Source organism: Nelumbo nucifera, chromosome 6 (genome assembly GCF_055504915.1).
Source record: "Nelumbo nucifera cultivar China Antique chromosome 6, China Antique-T2T, whole genome shotgun sequence".
In the NCBI taxonomy this organism is placed as follows: domain Eukaryota; kingdom Viridiplantae; phylum Streptophyta; class Magnoliopsida; order Proteales; family Nelumbonaceae; genus Nelumbo; species Nelumbo nucifera.
In genome coordinates this window covers 52,157,113-52,183,454 of record NC_142654.1, presented here as the reverse complement: position 1 = coordinate 52,183,454, position 26,342 = coordinate 52,157,113, and the positions used below count along the sequence as shown (strand labels likewise).

Here is a 26,342-nt window from a genome sequence, read left to right as displayed (position 1 = left end):
CTCTATAAATTTGTTAACGGAAATCAAATTCTTTGTTGAAGTAGGAACATGATAAACACTTTTCATTTTAAATTGATGTTGATCATAAGTTAGAGAAGAAGAACCAATACTCTTAATTTCCAAACCTTCTCCATTACCAATTTTCACTTGATCTGTTCCCAAAAATTCAGACTTGTTCTATAAATTGTCAGCATCTAGAGTCATGCGGTGAGTTGCTCCATTATCAGGATACCAGGTAGTATTGAAATTAGCAGTCGAATCATTGTAGGAGGATATTCCATTATGGAACGCCACAACAGGGTCTGGAGAACTATTGTTGCTCTCTCTTTGGTATGAAAGATCATACCGTTTGTATCACTTCAAGGTTCCATGTCCTGGTTTATTACATAGCTGACATATGATTGGGTTGCCTCTGCCTCGTCCTTGACCTCATCCAGGCTGATTGCCACGCCCCTTGCCTCTGTTACGGCCATAACCCCCTTTGTTGTGCTGAAATTGAGGATTTTGATTGCTACTCTTATTATTATTATTATTATTGCTATTATTTGCAACAATATTAGCATTGGGAGCTTCATAGGAGATATTATGTTGAATAAGCCATGATTCATGACTAAGAAGTAAGCCAAGAATATCATTGATTCCTAACTGATTTGCATCAGTTTTGTTGGTAATAACAATAATAAGAGATTCATATTCACTTCCTAGTCTAGATAGAATATACAGAAGAAGATCCTATTTTGCTACTAGTTCAGAAACAACAGATAGATTGTTTGCAATAGTCTTTGCTTTTTGAATATAATCACTGACAGACAAATTTCCTTTCTTAAGATTCTGAAATTGGCACCTAAGTTGTAGTACCCTAGATCATGAGTGAGAACAGAACGATCTCTCTAGGGCACTTCAGACTTCGGCTATAGTAGAAAGTCCAACAACTTGGGCTAATACACCCTCAGTCAGAGATGCAACAAGCTAGCTCAAAGCAAGTCGGTCCAATTGTACCCAAGACAAATAACTTGGGTTTATAATTTTCTTATTACTATCATTTGAATATGGGATCTCCTCTAGTGGTGCCTTGGTTGATCCATCAATCAAACCCATCAACTTGTATGCTCTAAGCACTGGTAAGAGTTGAGCTCTCTACAGTATAAAGTTCTCTCCATTCAACTTGATAGTGAGATAAGGAGATATGTTGGGAATCGAGTTCATGCCACTGTAGTAGACATGTTCTAGAGAGCAGAAAATTGAAGCTCATTGCTTTAAAAGAATCGGCACTGTTTGCAGCCATGATCTTCGAGTCTTGGCTCTGATACCAAGTTAAAGAACAAGAAGAGAAGAAAAACAATGCAAGGAAATTGTATTTCTGCGTACATCGACTAGAGATACTTGGGTGCAATATGTATACAAAAAGAATAAAAGAAAGAAAGAAAAGAATAGGTAATTGCCTACGTACAAAGTTTCTTAATTAATTTATTTCCTATTTTAGCTATTTCCAAACTTGGAAGAGAACCTCCATTGGAAACTTCAACTCTTGTAGATTTACCACCTTTAGAGCTTTCCTCTTTCTCTCTATTAGAAACTTCCACTCTTGTAGAGCTACTACCTTTAGATCCTTCCTCTTTCATACTAGTCAAGCCATAGCTTTCCTTAATAGCAAGTAACTGAAGGAATGTCGGATGGCGAAGAATGATTGGGTCTGCAAAAGAGATTGCGAAAGGGGACTAAGCAAGTCTTCCTAGTTGAGTCACAAAGGGATGGAGAGTCTTGTGTGGCATCGACAACAGAGGGTGGAAGGCCATCAGGGATGGTTTCGAACCTGAAACTAGGTAAGTCCTTCCTTTACAGAATCAAGGCCCCTAGACTTGACCAATCGATGTGAAAAAAGGTTATGTGGAAACTTCTATAATGGAGGAGCTTTGCTAGCTTCAACATAGGGTTTATGTGGCCCTGTAATGGGTAAGGGATACAAACTGCATGAGGCTTCTCAACAACTTCATTCAACAAAATCCATTACTCTCTCTCTCTCTCTCTCTCTCTCTATATATATATATATGTTTGTGTAAACCAGGCAAAAAGTTGATCCGACCCGCAAACCCGACCTGACCCAACCCAAAAAAAGGGTTAGGGTCCCATATTTAACTACCTAAATTTGAGAATGACCCGACCCAGAACTAGGTTGGGTTGGGTCATGGGTTAACCCACTAACCTGATTGTTAGGTCTAATTGGGACTATTTATGTATTGTTAGAAATTTACATTCATTTATCTTTACTATTTAGTGTTTACTCTTTAAATTGTTAAATGTTCAAGTTTTTTATTTTATCTTTGGAGTTTTAAGGTTAATTCCTTTAATTTTGACAATTTCTTGTAATTTTCTTTATTTTTTTAAATTTCAGTTATTTTTTTTTTGGATGACCTGAATTGACCCATGGGTCAACCCTAACCCGAACATTTAGGGTTAGGGTCTAGCATTTGCCGATGCAACCCAACCTAAAATCAACCCAAACCCGACCCACACAATATGGTCAATCACAACAGTGAAATAATAGACAGGTCTATTTGTGTGTTCAAGCACAATATTTTTGAGTGCACAGACTTTATAAAAAAAAAATAGAGAATCGATGATATCTCTGACCTAACTCTGGTGGGTTCCTCTTTAACAAAAAAGGTAAAAAATTAATAATATGATCAACCACAACATTGAAATAATAGACAAAATAACAATAAAAGAAACCCATATGTGTTTTTTTTTATTGTTTCTGCAATTTTTCCTGTATATTATGTTGTACATTTTTATAGATTATCTATTTTTCTTTATTTTTGATCATCTTCTCATGAAACCTCAAAACTGTCATTTTCCCGTGCTTCTTAGTGTGATTACCTTTGCTTTTTTCAATTTCATTGTTCTTTTTTCCCTCCAACTCTGCTTCAAAGCTAGAGATTGAATTGAAATTCAAATTATCATGGACCATCTCTGCCTCTGCCCCGGGTTTATCAACTTTATTTATTGCATTTTCAATCTCCAGTGACAACTTGTGTCAGTCCTTATATGCGGGATGCTTTTCGTTTAACACCCCTTGGACTGATTCAAGTACAGAAATTTATTGAATCACTAAATGAAACTCTCCTATCTCATGGGGGATTTGGGGTTTCTAGTGGGTTCTTAGAACCCTACTTTTTCTTCCCAATTTCAGTCATGTCCTCACTGTCGCACTCATTTCCTATAATCGACACTTGTGGACCTGTTCACATTCACGACTCAAACTTGTCCAGTTTGAAGAACTTTCCTTAAGAGAGTTGCTTGATATCATCTCTCGAGCATTATTTAAATGGCATATGGTACCTGTAGAATAGATTTGTTTATTTATTTATTCCAAATTTTTTATACTATTTTTTCTTTGGGAGTAGATTAATTTCAGTACATTCAGGTGATTGCTATTTGGTTATTTGCTGTTTTCCACTTGCACAACCACTTGACCTCTTGTATATCCTTTCTTATTATGCAATTCTTACTTAAAATACAGATATAAAAGGGTTTTGTTAGATAATGGGCTCACTGTGATGGTAAGGTGGGAACCTTAGAAAGAATATTAACTGGTCTATGGTCTATGGTCTATGGTCATTTTCACTCGATGTGTCAAAAATGGAACCAACCAGTGAACTGAGAATGAGGGTTAATCTGCATTTGATTTGCTTGAGGTTCGACATTGGAAAAAGGCAACACACACACACAAATATGTAAACTATGACACCCAAATACTGCATATGGGTGTTGTATAATGTCTGGTGCTCCAATTTTTAGTGTGAATTCAATTTTTGACACTCTATCCAGTCGTTTCCTTGCCATATCTGGGAAACATAGTATATAAGTTGACTTGCTATCAAACATGAAGTTTGTACTAGTTTTCATAGTCATAATGCTAGGTTTATAGATTCCATCTTGTTAAGAAACTAGTTTGGTTCAATAACTGTAATAGTAGAGGAATCTATCCTACTTCATATTTGCTTCAAACCTCTTGTCGGGTTGCTAAAACATTGGTATCTCATCTGTTTTTGGGATGTATCAGAATGGCAAAATGTGAACTATGTAGCTAACCCTATATATTTGGTATATGGCTTGGCTGAAGATGATGAAACATTATATGTGCAAATCATATATGTTTATGTATATAACAATAATACATAAATTCTCAAATGGCATATGGGGGCCAATTCTTTCTTTTCAAATTTGACACTCATATTGCTTCCATTTGCTCTTCACCTGCTCTTCCTCTAGTTTTTGGTCACTTAAACTGTAGTTTCATTTATAGTGAACACTCAAGACATGAGTATTGTCATTTATTCATTTAATCCATGCATGATTTTTGTAAGGTAAAAGGACACTTACCATTTTATAATTTCCCTTCCATTTTTCTACATGCTCTTTTCTTTTACTTTTATGTTTAATCATTGCAACTCATGTATCATGACATATGGCCTTCTATAGATTCTTTGTATTAATCTGCTATTTATTTTCCACTACAATGTTGTAACATTTTATCTTTCAAATGTTATTAACACCAACAGTTTTTCTTATTGAGCAAATTTGACATACTCCAGGTATCATCCTTCATCAGAATAGGAGATGAAGTAGTTATTAATGGAACAGATGACTCATATATCACTAGGTGAGTTCCAATGTATCAACATTCATCATGAATGACTATAAAATAAGTTTTGACAATGATACAACATCCTTTAAATGTTGTATTGTTGCATACTTTAAGGCATGGTAGTAGCATAATATTGATTCTATCTTGTTTGCAAGTGTCTAATATTTGAAAAGCAAGACATTATTTAATGAAATATCAATTATGCATTCACATAGATTTATCTACACAAGTAGCAGTAGATCATACTGATAAACTCTCTCAATTAGTTATCATCTCATATCTTTCTATGTACTTGCATAACCTTTCAGAAATTTAATATAGAAAATCAAGCCAAAAATTAAACTAAACATCTCAAGAAATAGGTTTGATTAACTGTGGAGCCAAATAAAGGTCACTAAACATAGATTAGCAGCAAGGATCTTCTTGGTTATGACATGAGGTACAACACAATTTGGCTTTCCTTGGAATGTAAAAATATTACCCCCAACAAAATGGATAAATGGAAATCTAAAAATGCCATTTAAAGGTGAAGGGGCCATCAGAAGCTTCCTATATTCTATAATCATAGATATAGGAGAAGCTCTTCTTTGTTAAGTGTTTAGCATAGTTAATTAACTAGAAGATTTAGATGGCAGGAAATTTGTTCAAAGGAATAGGTATTGTGTCTAGTGTTGACAACTTGACATTAGAGCTCTTTGCTCAAGTAGAACTTGAAATTACTACATTGTGGATGGATGCAAAATGCCAACAAGTTGACTCTTGAGTATGACCATGAGAATGCTAAATTCCACCAAAAAATTGTAGCAATCTGAGATCAAAACTCAAATCCAACTTTTCAGACTGAAGATCCTAACGCCTATCCTACTAAAACATGTCCTAGCTCCTTATCAATAATAAATTCTATTAATGCCAAAAACTACAGAAACTACAGGCAACAAATTCACAAAATGGAGAAAAAATAAATCAAATAAAATTCAGGGCATATAATTCTATTAGTGTAAGACAACTCTAATGCCAAGTTGATGCAGGGCATAACTTACATGCAATATATTTTTCACCTTTTCTCATAAGTAGTCAAACAAGTGCACCAAACAGATTTAATTAGAAATTTAATATTTATCTTGCATTGACATACTATTGATTTTAGTTACCTATCTTCTTTCACTTATTTTTTCATTGTATGCTGTATATTTAATTAGATCATCAAAGTAATCCTTGTTTTAACCTTTCTTTTTTGTTTTTCTTTGTAGGTTTTCATGCAATGTGTGACTCAAAGCATGGTTGGAGACAATGGATATTTCTTTTATATTTTGAATTTTTTATTTGAAGGTCATCTTGACTTTAATATGTATTGAGGAAAATTTGACACTTTTAATACATTTTAAACATGGATATATATTTTTTCGGTAACACAATGGATGTATCAAATTGTACATGGCATGACTGCTTTAAGGTGGCGGTATCGAGTATTGCTATTTACTATTTTAATTTGAATAATTAGTTATGGAATGTATGAATGGAACAGGTATTTTATCATTATTTTTTAAAAAACCATTGTTAGATTGAAACAATTAGCTACAGTTTTGGAATAAATCATGGCCATAGATGTTAGGTTTTAGCCACGGTTTGTCAAAACCGTAGTTATAACTTGATGCTCGTATAAAACCGTAAATAAAGGTTCATACATCTAGCTATGGTTTTAGAAAAAATTGTGGCTATAAATTGCCTCTTTTGCTACGGTTTTATAATGAACCGTGGTTATAAATGGAATACTTGAGCTATGGTTTTATAAAAATTTGTGGTAATAGATTTGAATAATCACTACGAACAACTTAAAAACCGTAGCAATATACATCTTTTAGCTATAGTTAACTCTATGGCTAAAGATTCATATGGTTTAAATCCATCCTTTAGCTATAGACACAAACTGTAGCTATAGATGAGCTTTTGCCACAGATTAGTTGAACTGTAGCCATAAGCTATAGCCACGTGAGCATAGGCTACGGTTTTCTATTTGTAGCTGAACCATAGCTATAGATCTATAGCTACGATTATTGTGACCTTTGGCCATGGGTTTGTCCATGGCTAAAGGTCATATTTCTTGTAGTGGAGAAAAATTGGTCATGGAAAAAGACCTAAATAAAATAAGGGTGCAGCCAAGTAATGATGGAGACAAAATTGTGCGGAGTGAAAGCTAGAGGGGGAGGACAAGAGGTGAGTGTGAAGCTCATGATCTCACCTGCAGAAAGCTACCAATTAAACAATAAATTTTCATCAAAGAAAGTTCAAGCAGCAGAAGGGAAGAAGAACAACAAACTTTGTCAAGGGCAAACGCTAATGTTATCCTATCGTCGATTCAATTTTTCTGGCAGCGATCATCGACAAGAGAGTACGACTTCAACGTTTCTAAGGAAGATGAGGGAGCCCTACAAAACTTTACCTTACTTGTGTATAGTCGCAGAAAGGAGCAAAGGTGTTGCTCCCAGACTTTCTATTTAGAGAAGGAAATTAACCCTTTTCACCGAGATGGGTCTAATGGAAGCAACAAAGTAGAAGGCCCCAGATTTGAGGAGATATTTGAGGAAATTTTAACTAGCAATAAGCTTTCTTTGGAAGCAAGAAACAACCGGCATTTATAAATGATAGAAGACAAAGCTTCACTGAGGAAAAGAAAAGGGTCCCAATGCAAAGATTTAGGTTCCATTGACCCGGAAATGGATATGGGGAAAACCTGAACAGATGACAATGACTCGAGCCGTGAAGCTTTAACCCAAATAGTGATGCCGATTGCGAACAAATTGGAGGAAGATGTTGGGGCTCAAAATGAAGAGCAGAAAGAGGGGAGAAATACCAAGAAGGCAAGGGTCTAGGCGGACGATGTAGAAGAGGAGGTGATAAAACTGTTAAGAGGTGGCATCATAATGAACTCAGCTACCTCAAGTGGAAAAAGACGGATTGTTTCTACCATCAGGTAAGGGATGAATTTGTTTCAAATTTCTATTCTAGATGGAATATGGCAACTTTTAAAGCAAATGTTGAAACCAGCGATGGGGGAACTTACAGCCATGGAGAGGGTAGCCTGAACTCCCTTTTGAAAGGGCAATCCTCTTCAAAACATCTCATCGAGGCGACATATTTAAGTGTTATTGACTCAAATTGTAAAGCAAAAAATTGTTGTATTGTACATACCTGTTTTCTGGAATTCCTTGATTGTTATATTAAAAGAAAACAAGATAGAGGGAAAGAAATTGTTCATTCACAGAAAGGCGATTTCAGGAGGTCTTCTCAAAGCTATTAGTAACTCAACCAAAAAAAAACTTCTCACTGGGGGTGGTGATGGGTGGTAAAAGGAGTAGAGACTGGTTTTATTTGTCTCAGGCCATTTTGAGTCTCTGTGAGGGTTTAAATCTGTCAGTCAAAAAATCTATTAGTGTTGTTTTGAAACTTTTGAGTTGGATTTGTAGACGTCTTCATAATAGGAAAGAAGTTTCTATTGATATGAGGTTTAGAAAGATTGAGAGAAGGAACCTCGTTAAAGGTTTGGTTAGTGATCAACTTTGGAAAGGGCTTGTGGGAGTTGACCTTGAACACATGGTCAAATAATAGAATTGTGGCCCTAAGTACACATGGTCAAATAATAGAGAGAATCAGGATCATGTAAAGGTGAAGTTGGACAGAGGGTCTCTCCAATTTGGAATGGAAAGAATTGTTCCCTGATGCTTCTATAATGGTGCTGAACTCCTATGGTTCGAATCACCTCCCAATTTGCCTAAATACAGAACCCATGGGAAAAAACTAAAGAAACCTTTGAGATTTGAAGAAATGTGGTTGTAAAATAAAAACCGTGGGGACTAAATTAAGGAAAGTTGGGGGAAAAACTCATCAGATTTGGATTTCCAAGAAGTGCTCAATTCTAAGAAGAGACCTTAGGAAGTGGAGCAAAGAGGAATTTGGGAAGGTGCATGATCAAATTGAGATCCTTAAACTCTAGTTGCCCAAAGAGAGAGCCAAATTTGGTTCAAATTTTGATTTTGACAATATGAGACTTATAGAGATAGAGTTGGATCAGGCCTTCAAGAAGGAAGAAATTTACTGGCTTAGAGGTTAAGAATCAACTAGCTGAATTATGGAGACAAGAACACCAAATTCTTCCACAATGCAACCATAAGGAGAAGGGCAAAAAACAGAATCCTGAAAATCAAAAATAGAAAAGGGGTTTGGGTAGAAGGGCAAGACCAAGTTAGTAATGTCCTAGTAGAGCACTTTCAAGAAATTTTTTCTTCCTCAAATCCTTCGGACATAGATTCAACCATGGACTTCTTGGAAGGGAAATTATCTAAGGAAGATAATGAAGAGTTGTAGAAAGATGTCACATAAGAGGAAATAAAGGAAAACTTGTTCCAGATGGCCCCGAAAAAAGCTCTAGGGCCAAATGGCTTTCCTAATTTTTTCTTTCATAAGTTTTGGAAGGTAGTAAGGGAAGGGGTGAAAGGAGAGGTTAAAAAGTTTTTCTCGAATGGAATCCTTAGTAGAGACCTCAACTCCACCTTGATAACCTTGAACATGAAAGTGAAGAACCCTGAGAGTGCTACACAGTTAAGGTCCATTAGCCCATGCAATACAATTTACAAAATTATTTCAAAAATCATGACAAATAGGCTCAAACCTCTACTTAACAAAGTCATTTCCTCAAATCAGAGTGCCTTCATTCTTAAAAGATCCATTACTGACAATATCTTCATAGCCCATGAAGTTATGCATTACATGAACAAAACCAAGGAAAAAAAAGGGATTCATGGTTGTAAAACTAGACATGAGCAAAGCTTATGACAAGGTAGAATGGGACTTCCTTCAAAAAACCTTGCAAATGTTGGGGTTTGGAGACAAGTGGGTCAACCGGGTTATGTTATGTGTTAAATTTGTATATTACCAAATCTTGATAAATGGTATTCCTTCAAAAAAAGATTTAGCCTCAAAGCAGTCTAAGGCAAGAAGACCCTTTGTCCTCGTATTTATTTCTAATTTGCTCTGATGTTCTCTCTACTATCCTAAATAACATGGTAGATAGGAAAGTTATGTTTGGAATTAAGATTTGTAGGCAAGCGCCAATCATATCTCACCTTTTCTTTGCAGATGATAAGTATCTTTTCTCAATATCAAATCTTAGTGAAGGGAATAAGATGATGGAGGCTTTGGAAATCTATGGAAAAGTCTGAAATCGTTTTTAGTAAGAACATGCACCCTAGACTTCAAAAGATTATAGCTAACTCTTTTAGATTCATAAAGGTATCCAGCCCCTCCTTATATTTAGAAACCTACCCTAACATAGGGAGGAAAAAATGCCATTTATTCAATTACCTCATTGAGAGAGTTGAAAATAAGGCCAAGAGTTGGAGGGGGACCTTATTGTCTCAAGCGGGAAATGATGTTCTCATAAAAGCAGTTCTCATTGCTATGCCAAACCATTGCATGTCCTGTTTCTTGATACCCAACAAAGTCTGTGAGGATATTGTTAAGTGTCAAAGAGAGTTGTGATGGGGGTACTATGATAGAAGAAAGAAAATAAGATGGATTCCTTGGACCCAAATTTGTAGGTCAAAGCTTGATGGGGGGTTGGGGTTTAGGGATCCCCACCTTTTCAATGTTGCCTTATTGGCAAAATTAGTTTGGAAGCTAAGTGTGGATACAAACAGTTTATGGGCTCACCTTCTAAAAGCAAAATATTTCCCTAGATGCCATTTTCTTGAAGCCAAAAAGGGTAGTAACATTTTGTAGGGGTGGAGGAGCATTATGGAGGGAAGAAAACTGTTAGAAAAAGGAATTATGTAGAAAGTCAATACAGGGGAAAAGGGTTGATGTTTGGAAGGACCCTTGGATTCCAGGCCTCAAAGGTTTTAAACCAATGGATCCTAGGCCAATACAAAGTAACCTACGGGGGAGGGAGTTTATAAATCAAGAAGAAAGAGGGTGGGATGTAGAGAAGATTATGAGGTTTTCTACTCTAGTAGAAGAGGAGAAAGTTTTGAGTAGTGATCTAGCAACAAACTTGTGGAAAGATGAGATGATATGGGTTCATAATCAAAAAGGGAGATTCACAGTAAGGTCAGCATACCATGTAGCTAGTCAAAGTTTGGATTCTGATGATCTAGAAAGGGATAAGTCTATAAGAGATAAAGATCTATGGAACTCTTTGTGGAAAACCCTATGTAACCTAAAATCCGGAATTTTCTTTGGAAATGCTGCTATAATGGCATCCCAGTTAGGAAGAACTTGGCCAGTAGGAAAATTCTTGACTCAGCAGTTTGCTTGAGATGTAATCAAGATTAAGAATCCATTGTTCATGCCCTGCTCTTATGTGACAAAGCTAGAGGTATCTGGCTTGGAGTAGGTTGTGGAGTCAAACCTTCAAAAGATTCTACCCCTTCAAACTTTGGGAGTTGGTTTTCGCAAGTCATAAAGGACCTTGGTAATTTAAACAACAAACTAATGGTTCAAATAGCTATAACTCTATGGGAGATTTGGAAGGACAAGAATACTTTTTTTTTAAATGAGAATACTAACCCTATTGTTGTGATTTCCCTAATTCACAGAGCTATAGTGGAGATATCTCAGACTTGGTTTTAGAAATCAGGAAGCTCTTTGCTTCCTAGAAAAAAGCCCAGGAAAAATTATTTTTGGTTGCCACTGGGCTTAGGTTTCATCAAAGTAAACTCAGATGGTGGCTTTAGTTCAAATGAAGTAGCTTCTCTTGGTTTTGTGATAAGAGATGAGTAGGTTGCTATTAGGGAGTTGTTGCAAGTTCCTGTATTGCTAATTCAACATTGATTGCCGAAGCAAAAGCCGTGCTCCAAGTGGTAGCTTTCGCTGTGAACCAAGGATGGTATAAGATTATCTTTGAAGTAGACTCAAGCCAACTTATTAGTTACTTGTATAAGGAGGATGCCACTCCCCACCAAGATGTTTTGTTCCTTTGCAAAGACATAAAAGCCTTTAGTGCTGGGAAATCCTTTTTTTCTGTTAGATCACCCGTGAAGTTAATGAGTTGGTTCATGCAGTAGCCAAGATGAGTCTAGTTTACAATTTTTGCTGGAAAGATGCTTGCCTAAGATGGATGGTAGGTCCTATGTTAAAAGACATTACTGCTTTTTTTGCTGCTCCTAGTAGTTTTAGGTCACTAAATTGTGGGTGATGTGTTGTTTTTGTGTTTCTTTTTTTTTATGTTCTCTTCTTTGTGTTATTGTCTCTATTGTTTTGTTTGCCTTTCTGTTTAATGAAATTCTTTTATCAAAAAAAAAAGAATATGTTGAATACGGTTTTAGAGGAAGACCCATTTCGTATTTTTCTCGTTGTTGGCTTGCTGAATAAGGCTGTACATTTTATTGCACATTATGCTATTTCTTTCCAACAGGCTCCAACGTGGGCTTCTGTTCCATCTTTTCTTGTTGCTAGTACTGTAATCTGAGCTTTTCATTAATGAATTTGCCTAAAATAAATACACAGTTGCCATGGTTGACTTTAACTTGGAGTAACTAATCTATAAATAGGAGACAAGTGACAAGTTTATATGAAAATATATAAGTGTTCTGGAGGGGATGGAAAATATTTTGTCCTTTTCTATTGGTGATGAGGAAACAACAAAACAATGGGTGAATATAATTGGGGTAACCGGAGTTTGCAGGTGAGGCATTAATTTCCACTACAACTTAGAAACAATGTAAGATGTAACAAGTTGGAAATGGGACAAAACAAATAGAACTTTGGTATTTTTTTCGTTGCCATGTCAGGAGAAGGGTATTTGGATGTTGATAAAGAAAATTAGATGACATCTAAAGGGCATTTATATATTTTTATATGTCATTTAACGGTTGGTTAACGATAACTAATGGATTGGCATATTTTGAAAGTTCAGTTACTGAATTATCACATTTTAATGTTTGGGGACCAAAGTGGCACTAGGCCCAAAGTACAAGGTACTAATTGGGATTTTTCCCGAAAAAAAAAACAGCCAAAAACTATTGAACGGATCGAACAGGTCAACGATTTGACTACCCAAGTTAGAGCCTGAATCTCCTGCCTACTAGAACCCGTCTCCGAGTTAGTGGGTCATTGACCAAATCAGTGGTTTTTGGCCAATGAGCGTGTTAAGGGTGAAATGGAACCAATTGCCTGGACGGATCGAAACAGTTCGACTGTCTGGGTCAATGGTAGTTTGAAAACATTGAGAAAACTTGGGTCTAACATAAACTTTGGTTGGGTTTAGGTTGAGGCCTCACATAGCTTGAGCCTACCTAAACAATACAATTATACATACATTTTATTAATAATATATATATATATATATATATATATATTTTCTAATTATATATACATAAATGTACAAGCAATCAACTAGTATCATAAAAAATATACCCAATCAGGGGGTATTCATCAAAATTCACGAGTTGAATGGTCAACAAAACTAGGGGTGCAACTTAGGCAGACCTAGCCTGAGCTCTAACCAACCCAACTCAAAATTTTACACGAGTTGGGCTTGGATTTTCGGTCCTCGGGATGGGCTCGAACCCAAGAAGTTGGGCTTTTTTATTTTTTAGGCCAGGCCTAGGCCAAGCCCTTAGAATGCCCCAACTCGGCCCAACTATACACACTCATACATACATATGTATATATATGTAAATTTTGCATACATATTTATATACATACATACATACATACATGTATGTATGTATGTATATTTACATAAATGCATATATACATATATAATTTTAGAGCGGGTTTGTTGACCAACCTAAGCCCGACTTGAACCTGAGCTCAATCCGAGTGCATCAAATTACAGTGCGGACTGGGCTTGGATTGAGAAGATTGGGCTTGACCTTGAACTTGATTTAGGCTCAAACCTTAAACCCAAATTTTAGGGTTGGACCTGGATTGATCATAAAGTCGACCCAACTCGCCCAACTTGCATGCCTAATTAAAACTCTTGTAATACCTACGTTTTTAGGTATCATATGAACATGTACACTTAGTACATACTTTCAATCAACATTATGTGTACAGGCATGGCCGAGCCAGAGTTAAAATAGGCAAGCCCGGGCCTGCCTGGTTTACCAAAGAAAAGCTGGACCAGGCCGGATAATAAATGATCAACCTTAACCCGGCTAGCCCATGCCACATGATTCAGTCGCATAAAGTACTGGAGGCTGACCTCAAATTATAACAGGTTCATTCAGGCTGTTTGGTTTGAAAGAAAAAATAAGAAAAGGAAGGAAAAGAAAAGAAAACCTTTACAACATTTTCTTTTCATTCCCTTATCTATCCTTTCCTTTCCCTACATTTCCCTACATTTTCTTTCAAATCAAACACATCACAAACCCTAGTCAAAATGATATACTTGTAGACTACTGTGATCCTTTTTATTGAATTTCATCTCCTAACCCCGAAAAAACTCAATCTAACATTAACATACACCTGGATATTCTTGGGAGAGGTCACAGGTACTGCACAATCTTCAGTATGAAACCCTTTTCGTAATCGTTGGATTTTCAAGCGACCACTACAGTCCAGGAAATGGCGTCAAATGTTACGTGGATTCCAATCTGATGGGTACAGAGAGGGCCTCGCATGAGTGAACCCTCATGGAATCACTTTTTCGATGGAAATCAGGAAAAAACGACACGGTTATAGTCGTTATGCCCGTTATTCAAAACATCGAGGATTAGGCTTTATTTTGCAGTCCCCCCGTCTCCCCCGCTCGCTTTCCTTCTTGCCTAGGGGCTAGGGCTTTGCTTCCATTTACTGTTTCTCCATCTATGGCTTCCTTTGAGCTGTAGTCGGAAAGAAAATAAACCCTTTTGCGTCTAATCGGGTTCTCTGATAAGGGTTAGGGTTTCTTTCATGTTCACTTTCTCTGATTGCTTTAAATAGAAGGTTCATTTCTCCAGTTCTCATCTTCAAAATATTTCTGAAATGGCAAATTCGAGACACTGAAGCAAAGCCGTAGTTCAAGGGGAGCTTCAGCCGAAAAAGGGTGTGTGATTTCTTTGGATGCCTTCCTTTTCTTTGATTTTTTTTTTTTTAATTTTCCCGTAACAGTTATTCATTTATGTTGTATACATTTCTAACCGAGCTTAGTCCATATCCACTTTTTGACGTTTCTAGTAACCTAGAATTGTTGGCATGCGAAATAATACACGAGTTCTTTCATTTTATTGCACTTGATCTCCATTATTTTATTGGTCATTCAGTAGTTGTCTCCTGATGGTGAATCAGTCATTTTTTGTCTGATCCATTAGTGGATTATCTGATTAAATATCATTTCGAGGACATTAATTTGAAGATGGTATCTCTAAACACAGGCCCTAAAATCTGATTTTGATTGCTTGAAAAAGAGCTATCGTTCTCAAAGCAGTCAGTAAGAAGAATTAGAATTTATTACAGTGGGCCAAAGCATAAGCTCAATCTTTTCATAGCAACTCTGGGAGTTTGGGCCCTTGCTTCTTATCGACATTAATGGACTTTAGATGGTACGTGATTTGTGATGATCAGTGAGATTTCAGAAATACCTGTGGCGTGGGTTAGCAGTTTTTTTTTTTTATTTCTTTCCCTATGTTGTATGAAAACAGATGTTAATTCCAGTGCGAGACATCACTTTGAAAGGGTTATTTGTAAGGTGTTTTGTTATCTGTTTCTTTGGTAAGGTTTAGAGGATACAATGACTATACAACAAAAGAACAGCTTGTATGTTGACACTGGTCATAAGATAGCTCCTCCAAATGACCCAAGAATCTCCCATATGACAATTTTGTTGGGTAACTTAGTATATTCACCAACTTGTATTGTTTCAATATTGTTTTTACTGATTTGACAGTGCTACATGTTTGTCTTGGCTGCCTCTATTCATGGTATAAATTTCAGCCTCAAAGTACTTGTAACATGTATACAGATTAATTTATATAATAAAAGAATAGAACTTCGAATAGAAAACACTTTTTTGGGAAACCACCAACATAAGGCTGATGTGGACTGGAGGATTCAACACTTGGCTGATCACGAAGGTCTCCTACCTGGGTTGTTTGGGTCTGCTTGTTCACCTCTCTGCATGGCAGAGATAGAGTAGATCATCAGGGTAAGGTTGTTTGGCTCATTACAGGAGCAAATGTTGTATACCTTGGTTGTCAGCTAGGTAGATTTGTCATTAGATTAATCCAGGTCTATATTTCTATGCTAAGCATCGATTTTGAAGCTTGGATTTCAATGGAATGGGCTATTTACTTAATCTACTTTTCATACTAGGCTCTTTGGTCCAATTTTAAAAATACAGAGGCATGAGGAAACAGGCAAGGTACAAGGCCATTAGATGCGTTAGGCATAAGCCTTGAAGCATGAGACATAGGCTACATGAGTTATAACATTGTAAGAAAAATATGAACCTAAATAAGGAAAACGTAGAAAAATGCACAAACAAAGTGCAATTTCTTTATACAAAGAGCATACAAAAGAGCTCTATATGAACTCATCATATTTTTAAGAATCATTTAACAACCATTAAAAGTTATTTATAGCTTTTCCATTCTGGCCAGGGAATATAATCTTAAGTTGTTTGCAGACAGTGGATCACTCCTTGGTAGCATTAAATGGTTAGCAGAGGTTTGGGCAGCAAGGGATTCAGGAAAGAGGGGTTTTATAGAATCTCACTCCTTTTGCTATCTGTTGGAGGCTATGAAAAGAAGAGGAATAGCAGAATCTTTTGAAGGAAATTAATGAAATTCAGATGGTGATCAGGAGAAGAATCAAAGGATCCATCTTCTCTTGGGCATCATTTATGAAAAGTTTTGAAGGGCTCCAGTTTCCAAATTTTGTAATGGATGGGAGTCCATTATCTATGATGTGAAGGGGGGAGGATTGTTGGTTTTATTGTAATCATGGAATGGTGTTTTCATTCCTCCTTTGTATCTGGAACATTCACCCACCTCTTTAATGAAATGAATTCTTAATTACCAAAAAGTTCTTAAAAAGCTTTAAATTAAAATGATACCTCAAATGGTTTTAAAGCTGTGAACCTCAAGATTGAGCCTTGAAGTGTTTTCCTTGAGTGTCTCTTCAAGGCGAGCCACAAGGCATAAACCTCATATGTTTTTTAAATCATTGATACTCTCTAAGGCTATTTTTGCAAGTCTTCTACCAATCCAGACCTGTGAATTACAAAAGCCTCTAACTCTATTGGATGACAGAGACCCTTCTTAGCAGTGCACTTGTGCGTGTATGTGGGTTGCACTGCAAGGAAAAGAATGAGTCACATAATTTGTGTTTCTTTAATAAAACACATTTTTTATCTTTGTTTTAGCATGGGGTGCCTTCAAGGTTTCTTCACTTCAAATACCATAAATATTAATTTTTCTAAGCAGTGGTCTCATAAGCTGCACTTGTGTGTGTATGTGGGTTGCACTGCAAGGAAAAGAATGAGTCACCTAGTTTGTGTTTCTTTAATAAAACCAAACACATTTTTTAGCTCTGTTTTAGCATGTGGTGCCTTCAAGGTTTCTTCACTTCAAATACCTTAAATATTAATTTTTCTAAGCAGTGGTCTCATAAGCTGCTCCAAGAGTAGTTGGAAGTTTCTTAACAAGTAACAACTGACCAGTTTGTTGTAACATACAACCAATATAAGTAGTTAATTATGTACATGGCATAATATTTCTGGTGGAATAGTTGATCCCAAAACTATGTAATTGTGAATATAGTTTTCATCATTATTTTCAATTTTTTCAGAGTTAACGTAAATAGTTATTTAACTTGAAGATACAAGTTTATAATGTTTTTTTTTTAGATGGACAAAGGTTATTTTATTAAACAGTACAAAGGATACATATTACAAAATCCCCACAAAGTGGTGTGGGATACAAGTTTATAATATTTGCTAGAATTCAGGGGAAAAATGAGCTCCATCCATCATGAAATTGAGAACAATGAGTTGATTAATGACAGAATAAGAAATTGAAAGTGGATTTCCCTTTAGGCAAATGGTATATCTGCATTTTTCCTAAGAAAACCAAATTGATTGCCATGGATCCATGATCACCATGAGAGCATATAAACCACATCTTTAAGATCTGATTCATACTCATACCATATTATGTTCTTGTAACCATTTCTTTATACTTTTAGGAAAAAATTTTACAACTTGTTTCATTGGTCAGGAATGAAAGATCGGCTTAGGTAGTCAGACCATTTGACTTAGCTGGCCTGCATTTGGGTCTGTAGCATTTTATACAGAGAATATATGTTTCATACACATGACTCAGTCTTGACAATCTGGTTGATCTTTCAGTTTGAGTGCATTAAGTGATTGTACGGACTTTAAAGGACTGCATTTGGTCATGTCATATTGCATTTAGTATACTCGTTTACAGCTTATGGAGTGCCATTAACATGAACTCAGCATACTTAACAGTATTTTCTGGATGCCCTTGGTACTTCCTAGTTTTCAATTATCACATTCTGAGAAAAGCAGTATTGGCATATGATACCACATGAAGCAAAGAAGTATGGTTAGAAGGAGGGGGAAGGGTACCTAGAAAGCAAGCTTTACAGTTGAGGGATTGGAGAAGTCTATGCAGCTATAACTTGTGCCTAGACTGGGCTCCTCTTAGAAATGAGAGTTGGAGTTGGAGTGTTGGACAGAAATGATAATTGTTTGTATTTGAGAAGGGAGAGCCTTCCTGATATTGGCAGTGCTCAATTGTCGTATAATTTGTTTTCAGAGTCATTACTAGCAGGTGGTTTCCTTCTGTTTGTCTCACTAGTTGCTAATCTTTTCAATTATCGAGTTCTATAGAAACAATAGTTTGATATATGATACCACTGGAAGATCCTCTATGCCACAAGTTACAAGAGAAAGTAAATGAAGCTATGTCTCGACAGGTTATGTTATCTCACCATGTTCTTGTAAGTTGTAAGAAATGAATGGGAGGCGGACCTGGATAGAATTAATCATTGTTGGTATGTGAGAATGGGAGAGCCTTATTAATGTCCAAAATGAGAATATTGTGTTCTTTGTGAGTGATTACTAGCAGGTAGCACTTGCAATGTATACACCATGTGAAAAAGGATTAGACACAGGGTAAAGGTTGGGTTGCAAATTGCAATTAGGGGTGTCTGTTTGTACTTCAGCCCTCCTATGCCGACATGGTCTTCTGATTTTGGTCTAGCCTTGATCAAGTCAAGTTTATATATACTTGCATTGCATAATATATCTGTGAATATTTATGTATATCTAATTACCTTATACAAAAAGTAGCAAGAGGCAATTAGTTGCTGCCGATATCTCAAGGACAATTTTTGATTGTCCTCAATATTTATGCCTTTTAGGAAAATAGTTTAACAAAATAGTACTTTAAATAATTGATCCTTCTCATAAATTTGAGTACAATTTTTGCCCTCAAAGTGAATACCATATTTAGTTCTAATATTCATAATGTTTTTTCATCTCTCTTCTTTGGAAACAGCCTCTCTGTATGTGCTGCATACATCTATCCCTCCTTAGACCCCACATTGGCGGGAGCCTCGTGGACTGGGCTGCCCTTTTCATCTCTCTTCTCTTCAACCACAGAGCTCTATCCTTTTTCTGTTCTGTTTAGAGTGGATAACTAAGAATTGATGTATAATTTTTTCACAAAATAACAACAGATAATGAGGCCCTCCACCGTTCCATGGGCTTAACTAGTGAAATATATAAAGTATAAATTTTACTAAATAGTACATTTTAAACAATATTATATCTAAGTGTATATGCTAGATATATATTTGTACAAGTTCATGAGGCCTGGTCTCCTTCATGTGTTGGGTGGAAGAAATTAAACTTTGATGGTAGTTGTATGGGCAATCCTGGACCATCAGGTATTGGTGGGGTAATTAGGGAAGAAAATGGAAACATTCTAGCTTTGTACTCAGGTCCTATTCAGCATGGAGATGTGGTGAGATCAGAATTATTGGCAGCAGTCTATGGAGTAGAGAAAGCTAAAGAAATGGGGATTACTAAGCTGATTATTGAAGGTGATTCAAAAGTAGTTGTGGGCTGGTTAAAACAAGGGAAGGAATCATATGGAAGTTAAGGAATGAATTCAGGAGATTCAAGCAGATTTCTAAAGATATGATGATCCAAATAAGATGGATAAGGAGGTCTGCAAACAGTTTGGTTGATGGTCTGGCAAAAGCAAGGAACTCAAAGACAATCTATGTTCTGGGCAATTCTGTAAATAGTGAATAGTTTCTGGGTGGGCTTTGTTTTTTGTGCCCACAACTCTTTGTTGTATCTCTATTTTTTAATCTAATGAATCAATTTTGTGTTGCTGATAAAAAAAGTTTATATATACCCACATGGTACATAATCACAGATGGTACATCCATAAACATAAACATATATACTTGCTGAAGGCAGTTATGTTGATGCATTTTTATGAATTATGGCAAGAGGTAAACATTCTGAATATGTAATATATTTACACAGAAACATTCATACCACAAACACATATCCATTGCTTGGTGTAAAGGTAAAATCTCAGGCTGACAAGTGTAAGAATGTGGGTTTGAGTCTAAGAGTGTCTACTTTGTGCCAAAATAAATAAATAAATAAAGATAAAGAAGGCCAAAGCTTAGGTCTATATCCAGCCTGCTCCTCCTAAGACCCCAGATAGCTGGGATCAACATTAGGCAGTGGCCTTTTTTACATATATGCATACGCCCACCCACTAGGCCTGCTTTCAGGGATAGCCTTGTATTTATAGCATAAAAAGTGGCCTGGCCTTGCCTAAGACCTACAACAGTGGTTAATTTTTCAGGAAATTGCAGATTACTTAGTACCTTATACTTTGGGGGTAATCTCACTTTAGTACCTGAATTTCAAAACGTACCACTGCAGTACCTGAACTCCCTGCCAGTTTAGTCCCCCATCGTTAATGAACATTACTGTGGATAATAAAATATCTGTGATGCAATCATGCAATACACAGATAGACGGGTAGGTCTGAACATTAGCTGTGCTTTGATAGTTAGAATGATTTTGATCCAAAAAAAGTCTCCCACATGATGATTGATGCCCACTCATTAGATTAACTACTTGTACAGAGAAGACCTTGGAAACAAGTCATCAAATCTAACTCAGAAACTGCATCTCCGTTCATTTCAAACCCCAAATCTTCATCTTCTGTGTATCTTGTGATCGATTCGTCCAATTGGTTGAAGGACTCCAAGCCCTCTTCCTCTTCTTCCCTCTATCCCTCCATTGCATGAACGACCTTGTCGAGAACCTATTCCCAGACAAGGACGATATCCATGAAATTTCCCATTCTCATGCTCCATTTGCTTCCCATACAATCTTTTGACGAGGTCCTCATCAAGATTCCCAGTACGATTGTATGTCTCATCAACAGGCAATACAGTATTGAGCTCACTTGCGGTGACCTGACAATCGTTCGTCTCTGGTAGGGTGAAAACGTTGTTGTTGTTCTTGCTCATGTCAACAATGAGATCCAATGGCCTCTTGCCATGGGCGAGGCTGTCATCAAGCTCAATGATTCCCGGTACTTCACTCTCCATGTTCGATGAAGGGTCTGACTTTGACAATGAAGAAACCAAAGTTGACATGGTTTGGAGAATTTGGTAACTATGGTCTGACTATCGCATCCAAGGGGCAGGAGAACTTACTCAAGGAGTTGGATGGGATTTTGGAGCATTATAGTAATTTTTCTGTGCAGAAGGTCTCAGGGAAGGGGAAGTCAGAAGTCTTGGACATCTCTCTATCTGAGTTAAAATCAGAGAAGGAAATGGAGGAAAGATCTGTGGTTTATTGGACTACATTGGCTCCAAATGTGGAGGACTACGATAGGGCCTTCGTTAACAGGTGGCATTATCTCTTGTCACTGAAAGGAAGGAAGGAAGAAGGAAAGAAAGATCACTGCTTCTCTGGTTCAGTCTCAAGGAAGAAGACAATGAACAGTGTTTCTTGTCACTTGTCACTGAAAGGTCACTGAAAGAAAGATCTCTGGCATTATCTCTTGTCAATGAAAGGAAGGAAGGAAGATCACTGCTTCTCTGGTTCAGTCTCAAGGAAGAAGATAATGAACAGTATCTTCTTCCATAGGGTAGTTTTAAAAGTTCCAAGTTGTACGTGTCATCATGTGATACAGATAACTGATGGACTGTTAAACGGTGGGGACTAAACTGGCAGTTTTTGGGACTTCAGGTACTGCAGTGGCACATTTTGAAGTTTGGGTACTAAAGTGAGACTACCCCAAAGTACAGGGTACTAATCTGCAATATACCCTTACTTTTCAGATTTAGAATAGTTGGCATTGGGGTTTTCTTTTTTTAATGTATTGCAAAAAATATAATCTTATCAGAAGCATAACTAGTCTTTCTTCCTTGGTATAATTTTCAATATATCTTCTTATTTTCTGACCTTGTGAGAAATGCATTATGACTGTTGTGTTTCAGCTAACACTATGCAACAAAGACAACTTTGGTAAGTGAACCTCTGATGGTTGAAGAGTCTGAGGCATTTCAGTTTTGTTAGTGGGAATAAAGGAATACAAGAATTTCTTCAAATGGTTAACTGTTTATTTATCATTTTATAAGGTAAAATTGAAAAAAAAAGACAGATCATACAAGTGCCTTGTTACCAGACCTGATAAGTTTTGGTGTACCATTAACATGCTAATCAGTTGATCTCTTGGACAATGGTAGTCCAAGTTATGACCCTAACTTTTAATTTTTTTATTGATAAAAGTGAATAAAGCTCTAAGTTTTGTTCAGAGTGTGCATGTTTTAGGACCATTTAGCATATACCATTTCTTCCTATGATGGTTGAAGAGTCTGAGGCATTTCAGTTTTGTTAGTGGGAATAAAGGAATACAAGAATTTCTTCAAATGGTTAATTGTTTATTTATCATTTTATAAGGTAAAATTGAATAAAAAAAGACAGATCATACAAGTGCCTTGTTACCAGACCTGATAAGTTTTGGTGTACCATTAACATGCTAATCAGTTGATCTCTTGGACGATGGTAGTCCAAGTTATGACCCTAACTTTTAATTTTTTTTATTGATAAAAGTGAATAAAGCTCTAAGTTTTGTTCAGAGTATGCATGTTTTAGGACCATTTAGCATATACCATTTCTTCCTATGATGGTTGAAGAGTCTGAGGCATTTCAGTTTTGTTAGTGGGAATAAAGGAATACAAGAATTTCTTCAAATGGTTAACTGTTTATTTATCATTTTATAAGGTAAAATTGAAAAAAAAAGACAGATCATACAAGTGCCTTGTTACCAGACCTGATAAGTTTTGGTGTACCATTAACATGCTAATCAGTTGATCTTTTGGACAATGGTAGTCCAAGTTATGACCCTAACTTTAATTTTGTTATTGATAAAAGTGAATAAAGCTCTAATTTTTGTTCAGAGTATGCATGTTTTAGGACCATTTAGCATATACTATTTCTTCCTATGTCTATGAGGCCTTTGAAAAGTGGTTTTCTGTTTGTGTGGATGGGATGTTATTTTGGTGCAAATGTGACGCATGATATTTGCCATGCATTTCTTCTCATACCCTCTATTAACAGTTACTTATGAAATTGTAGATGGATGGTCAATCCAGTGAATATAAATTGAGGCAAGACCGGTTGAGGACAAGGTGGACAGCATCCCTTGATAAGATATTTGCAGACTTGGTGGTAGAGCAAGTTCAACTGGGGAACAAGAGGACAAACAATGTTTTTGACAAGAAAACATGGAAGCATATACGTGATGAGTTCAACCGACAAACAGGTCTAAACTTTGATAAGAAACAATTGAGGAAACACCTTGTGGTTTTACGAACACGGTATTACAACTTGAAATCAGTTTTTGATCAAGATGGCTTTGGATTGGATGGATCCCAATGCATGATAACAAATGAATTTGAACTAGGGGAACAATTCATTGAGGTACCATACTCTTTCTGAAATTCTTTATATCTTAAATGAAACTTATGTTATTGATAACTTCCACTTAATAGGTACAACCCAAGCCCGAGGCTATCAGAATCAAGGATTGTCCTATTTATGAACAGCTGTGCACAATATTCTCTGAGAAAGGGGCTGATGGTAGGTATGCCCAGTCAAGTCACTATGGTGAGTCACACAAAGAGACGACCGGGATGGAGACTCCTGCAACCGCATCATGTCCAAAATCTGCAAACACGCCTTTTAACCCTTCAAGGCCATCAATGTTTGCACAACATGATTCTTCCTCACCTTCAAGACCGGACACACTCGATGGGCGAAAGAAGCGTCGATCCGAGACACAATCGGGTCAGGGCCTTCGAATGAGAAACTGTGATGGGACTACTGGTGATGCTATAGCAGAAGCTATGTTAGAAATGGCGGCTGCTTCAAAGCTGAGAGCAGTTGCTATGACGCAGGCTAATGACCAATTTTCTATTTCCGGTTGCATCAAAGCATTGGATGAGATGCAAGGCGTTGATCAGAACATCTATTTTGCTGCTTTGGATCTTTTTGAGAACCCCAATCTGAGGGAGACGTTCGTGTCCCTGAAAAACGAGAAACGGTTGGCCTGGTTGCAAGGAAAATGTATGGCTCTCTCTGGTTCGATGGTGTGAGGTTTAACAAGGACTTATTATTACATATGTTTGCTTTTATATCTATGTTTATCATAGTATTAGCCTAAACATAACAGCCATGAATTTTGGTTTTGGATGCCTTGTTTTGACACTTACAGCAGACCACTTGTACATGTCCATGTCAAGGTAAGAACTTCCTATCATCTGTTCATGTTTTTTTTTTTTTTTTTTGGTATATTTTTCATGTAATCAATTTGTAGGTTGGACTTTGGAGGCAAACATTCTGTGTTGAGATCTGATCCTCTGTAATGAGTCTTGAAACGGTTGAGGAGGGCACCTTGTACTTAATATGGCAAGGGGCATCCTCGTTCCAACACTGCCAAGTTTTTATTTTGTTGTTTGACGAGAGGAACCTTGACAAGGTGTGCCACGAGTGTAGAATATGACAAGACAACATGGATAATTGCCGTCTGAATGTACGCACCATCAATCATGTTTGTGAATTGTAATGGCTAAAACTTAAAAGAGATGTGTGCTCGTAAGATGAAGATGAAGGTCCGCATCTGCTCGCAGCTTGTGTGATAGGGGCGGGGCGACCTCGATGTTGAAGTGTGGCAATTGGCAATGGCAAGGAGGAATCCTTAGGGGTGAGCAAAAAAAAATGAAAAATCGAATCGACCAAAAAAACCAACTGAAACCAAACCAAAAAATCGGTTAATTGAACCGGTTGGTTTGGTTTCAGTTTGATGTAAACTGAAAGTACAGGTTTTGTTTCGGTTAATCAATATAGAAAATCGGCATTTAATTGGATCGACCGGTATATATATATATATTTCTATATATTATATATATTTGTGTATGTTATATATATTTATATATGATAAATTAATAAATATATATTATATATAAATATATATTTATAATATATGATATATTATTTATTTAAAATATAATATTTCTTTATTATATTTATATATTTTATAATTTATATTGTAAAAAATAAAAAATAAAAAAACTGACGAACCAAACTGATGGTTAACTGAACCAGTCAACCGGTTAATTGATAGATTTCAGTTTAGTTTAATTATCGGTTTTCCAAAAACCGGTACTATCGGTTTGGTTACAAAAAGTGCCCCCCCATGGTTCAGTTAACTGAATGGTGAGCACCCCTAGGAATTCTCATATAACACTATCGCTGTATGAGATGCCCTTCAGTAATAGCATGCCAAAATCCAAAAGGACTTCTGCACCCAGAATCGAAGATCTCCCACGTCGCAACTCGCAACTCGCAACTCAGACATTGCCTAACCTACTTCACCTTGGTCAGAGACAAAGGTCCAATGCATTGGGATGGGCTTGGATTGGCCGTTAACCGTATAAGATAAGAGGAGTCAAAGCAGGCAATAACTACAATCTTAGCACTGCTTCTTTAGGCCATGTAAAAATGGGGGGAGTAATCGGGTGGGTTTTACGGAATTGCAATAATCTTGTGTGGGGTTGATGGAAAGTTTTTTTGTGTCTTTTTTTTCAGATATCCAATATTATTCTAGAGGATGGGTAAGTTATTTATCCATTCATCAAAAATTCAAATCGCATGAATTCTCTTCTATCAAGCAAACGCTGTATTTATGAGTACTAGGCATTATATGCAACCAAATACCATGAAATGAAATAACAACTTTCAAGAAATCAATTGTGCAAACGCAGCCTGGATGCAAAATTAGGTTTAATAGTTGCAAAACTAGGTTTAATGGTCTACGCCTTCCAATCACCCCCAAATCGTTATGACTTTTTAGAGAATTGAACTTTCAGCTAGAATTCAAATCAGCCTCCCACAAGATTACCCCCATAACGTCTCACACCACATTCTAACCGTGTATAACATCCCACAGCACATTTCTGCCGTGTATTGGGAACATCTCCCAATAATAACATCATCATTTCTGTCATTTCTGATATCATCATCAGATGTTTCCAATACAGGGCGGGGATGTGTTGTGGGACATTGTGGGAGGCAATCTTGTGAGGGCTGTTTGATCTCTTTCGCTAGAATACCCCGGCCCATCCAGAAAATTTTCAGCTCTAA

The 26,342-nt window shown here is 36.6% G+C and overlaps 1 protein-coding gene across 2 annotated transcripts; it reads left to right on the top strand.

Annotated features, from left to right (window-relative positions):
* The first annotated feature begins 14,060 nt into the window (after positions 1 to 14,060).
* LOC104588004 (L10-interacting MYB domain-containing protein-like) lies at positions 14,061 to 24,550 on the top strand. Of its 2 annotated transcripts, XM_088890260.1 has the most exons (4): positions 14,061 to 14,672; positions 15,001 to 15,168; positions 23,277 to 23,621; positions 23,693 to 24,550. In XM_088890260.1, exons 2-4 carry the CDS (start codon positions 15,166 to 15,168, stop codon positions 24,293 to 24,295), a joined length of 951 nt encoding a protein of 316 aa, XP_088746386.1. In that variant the 5' UTR covers positions 14,061 to 14,672; positions 15,001 to 15,165; the 3' UTR covers positions 24,296 to 24,550. The 2 variants fall into 2 exon arrangements, with proteins under 2 accessions (XP_088746386.1, XP_010244095.1); XM_010245793.3 differs by lacking the exon at positions 15,001 to 15,168 and having other exon boundaries at positions 14,344 to 14,672.
* The last annotated feature ends 1,792 nt before the right edge of the window (positions 24,551 to 26,342 follow it).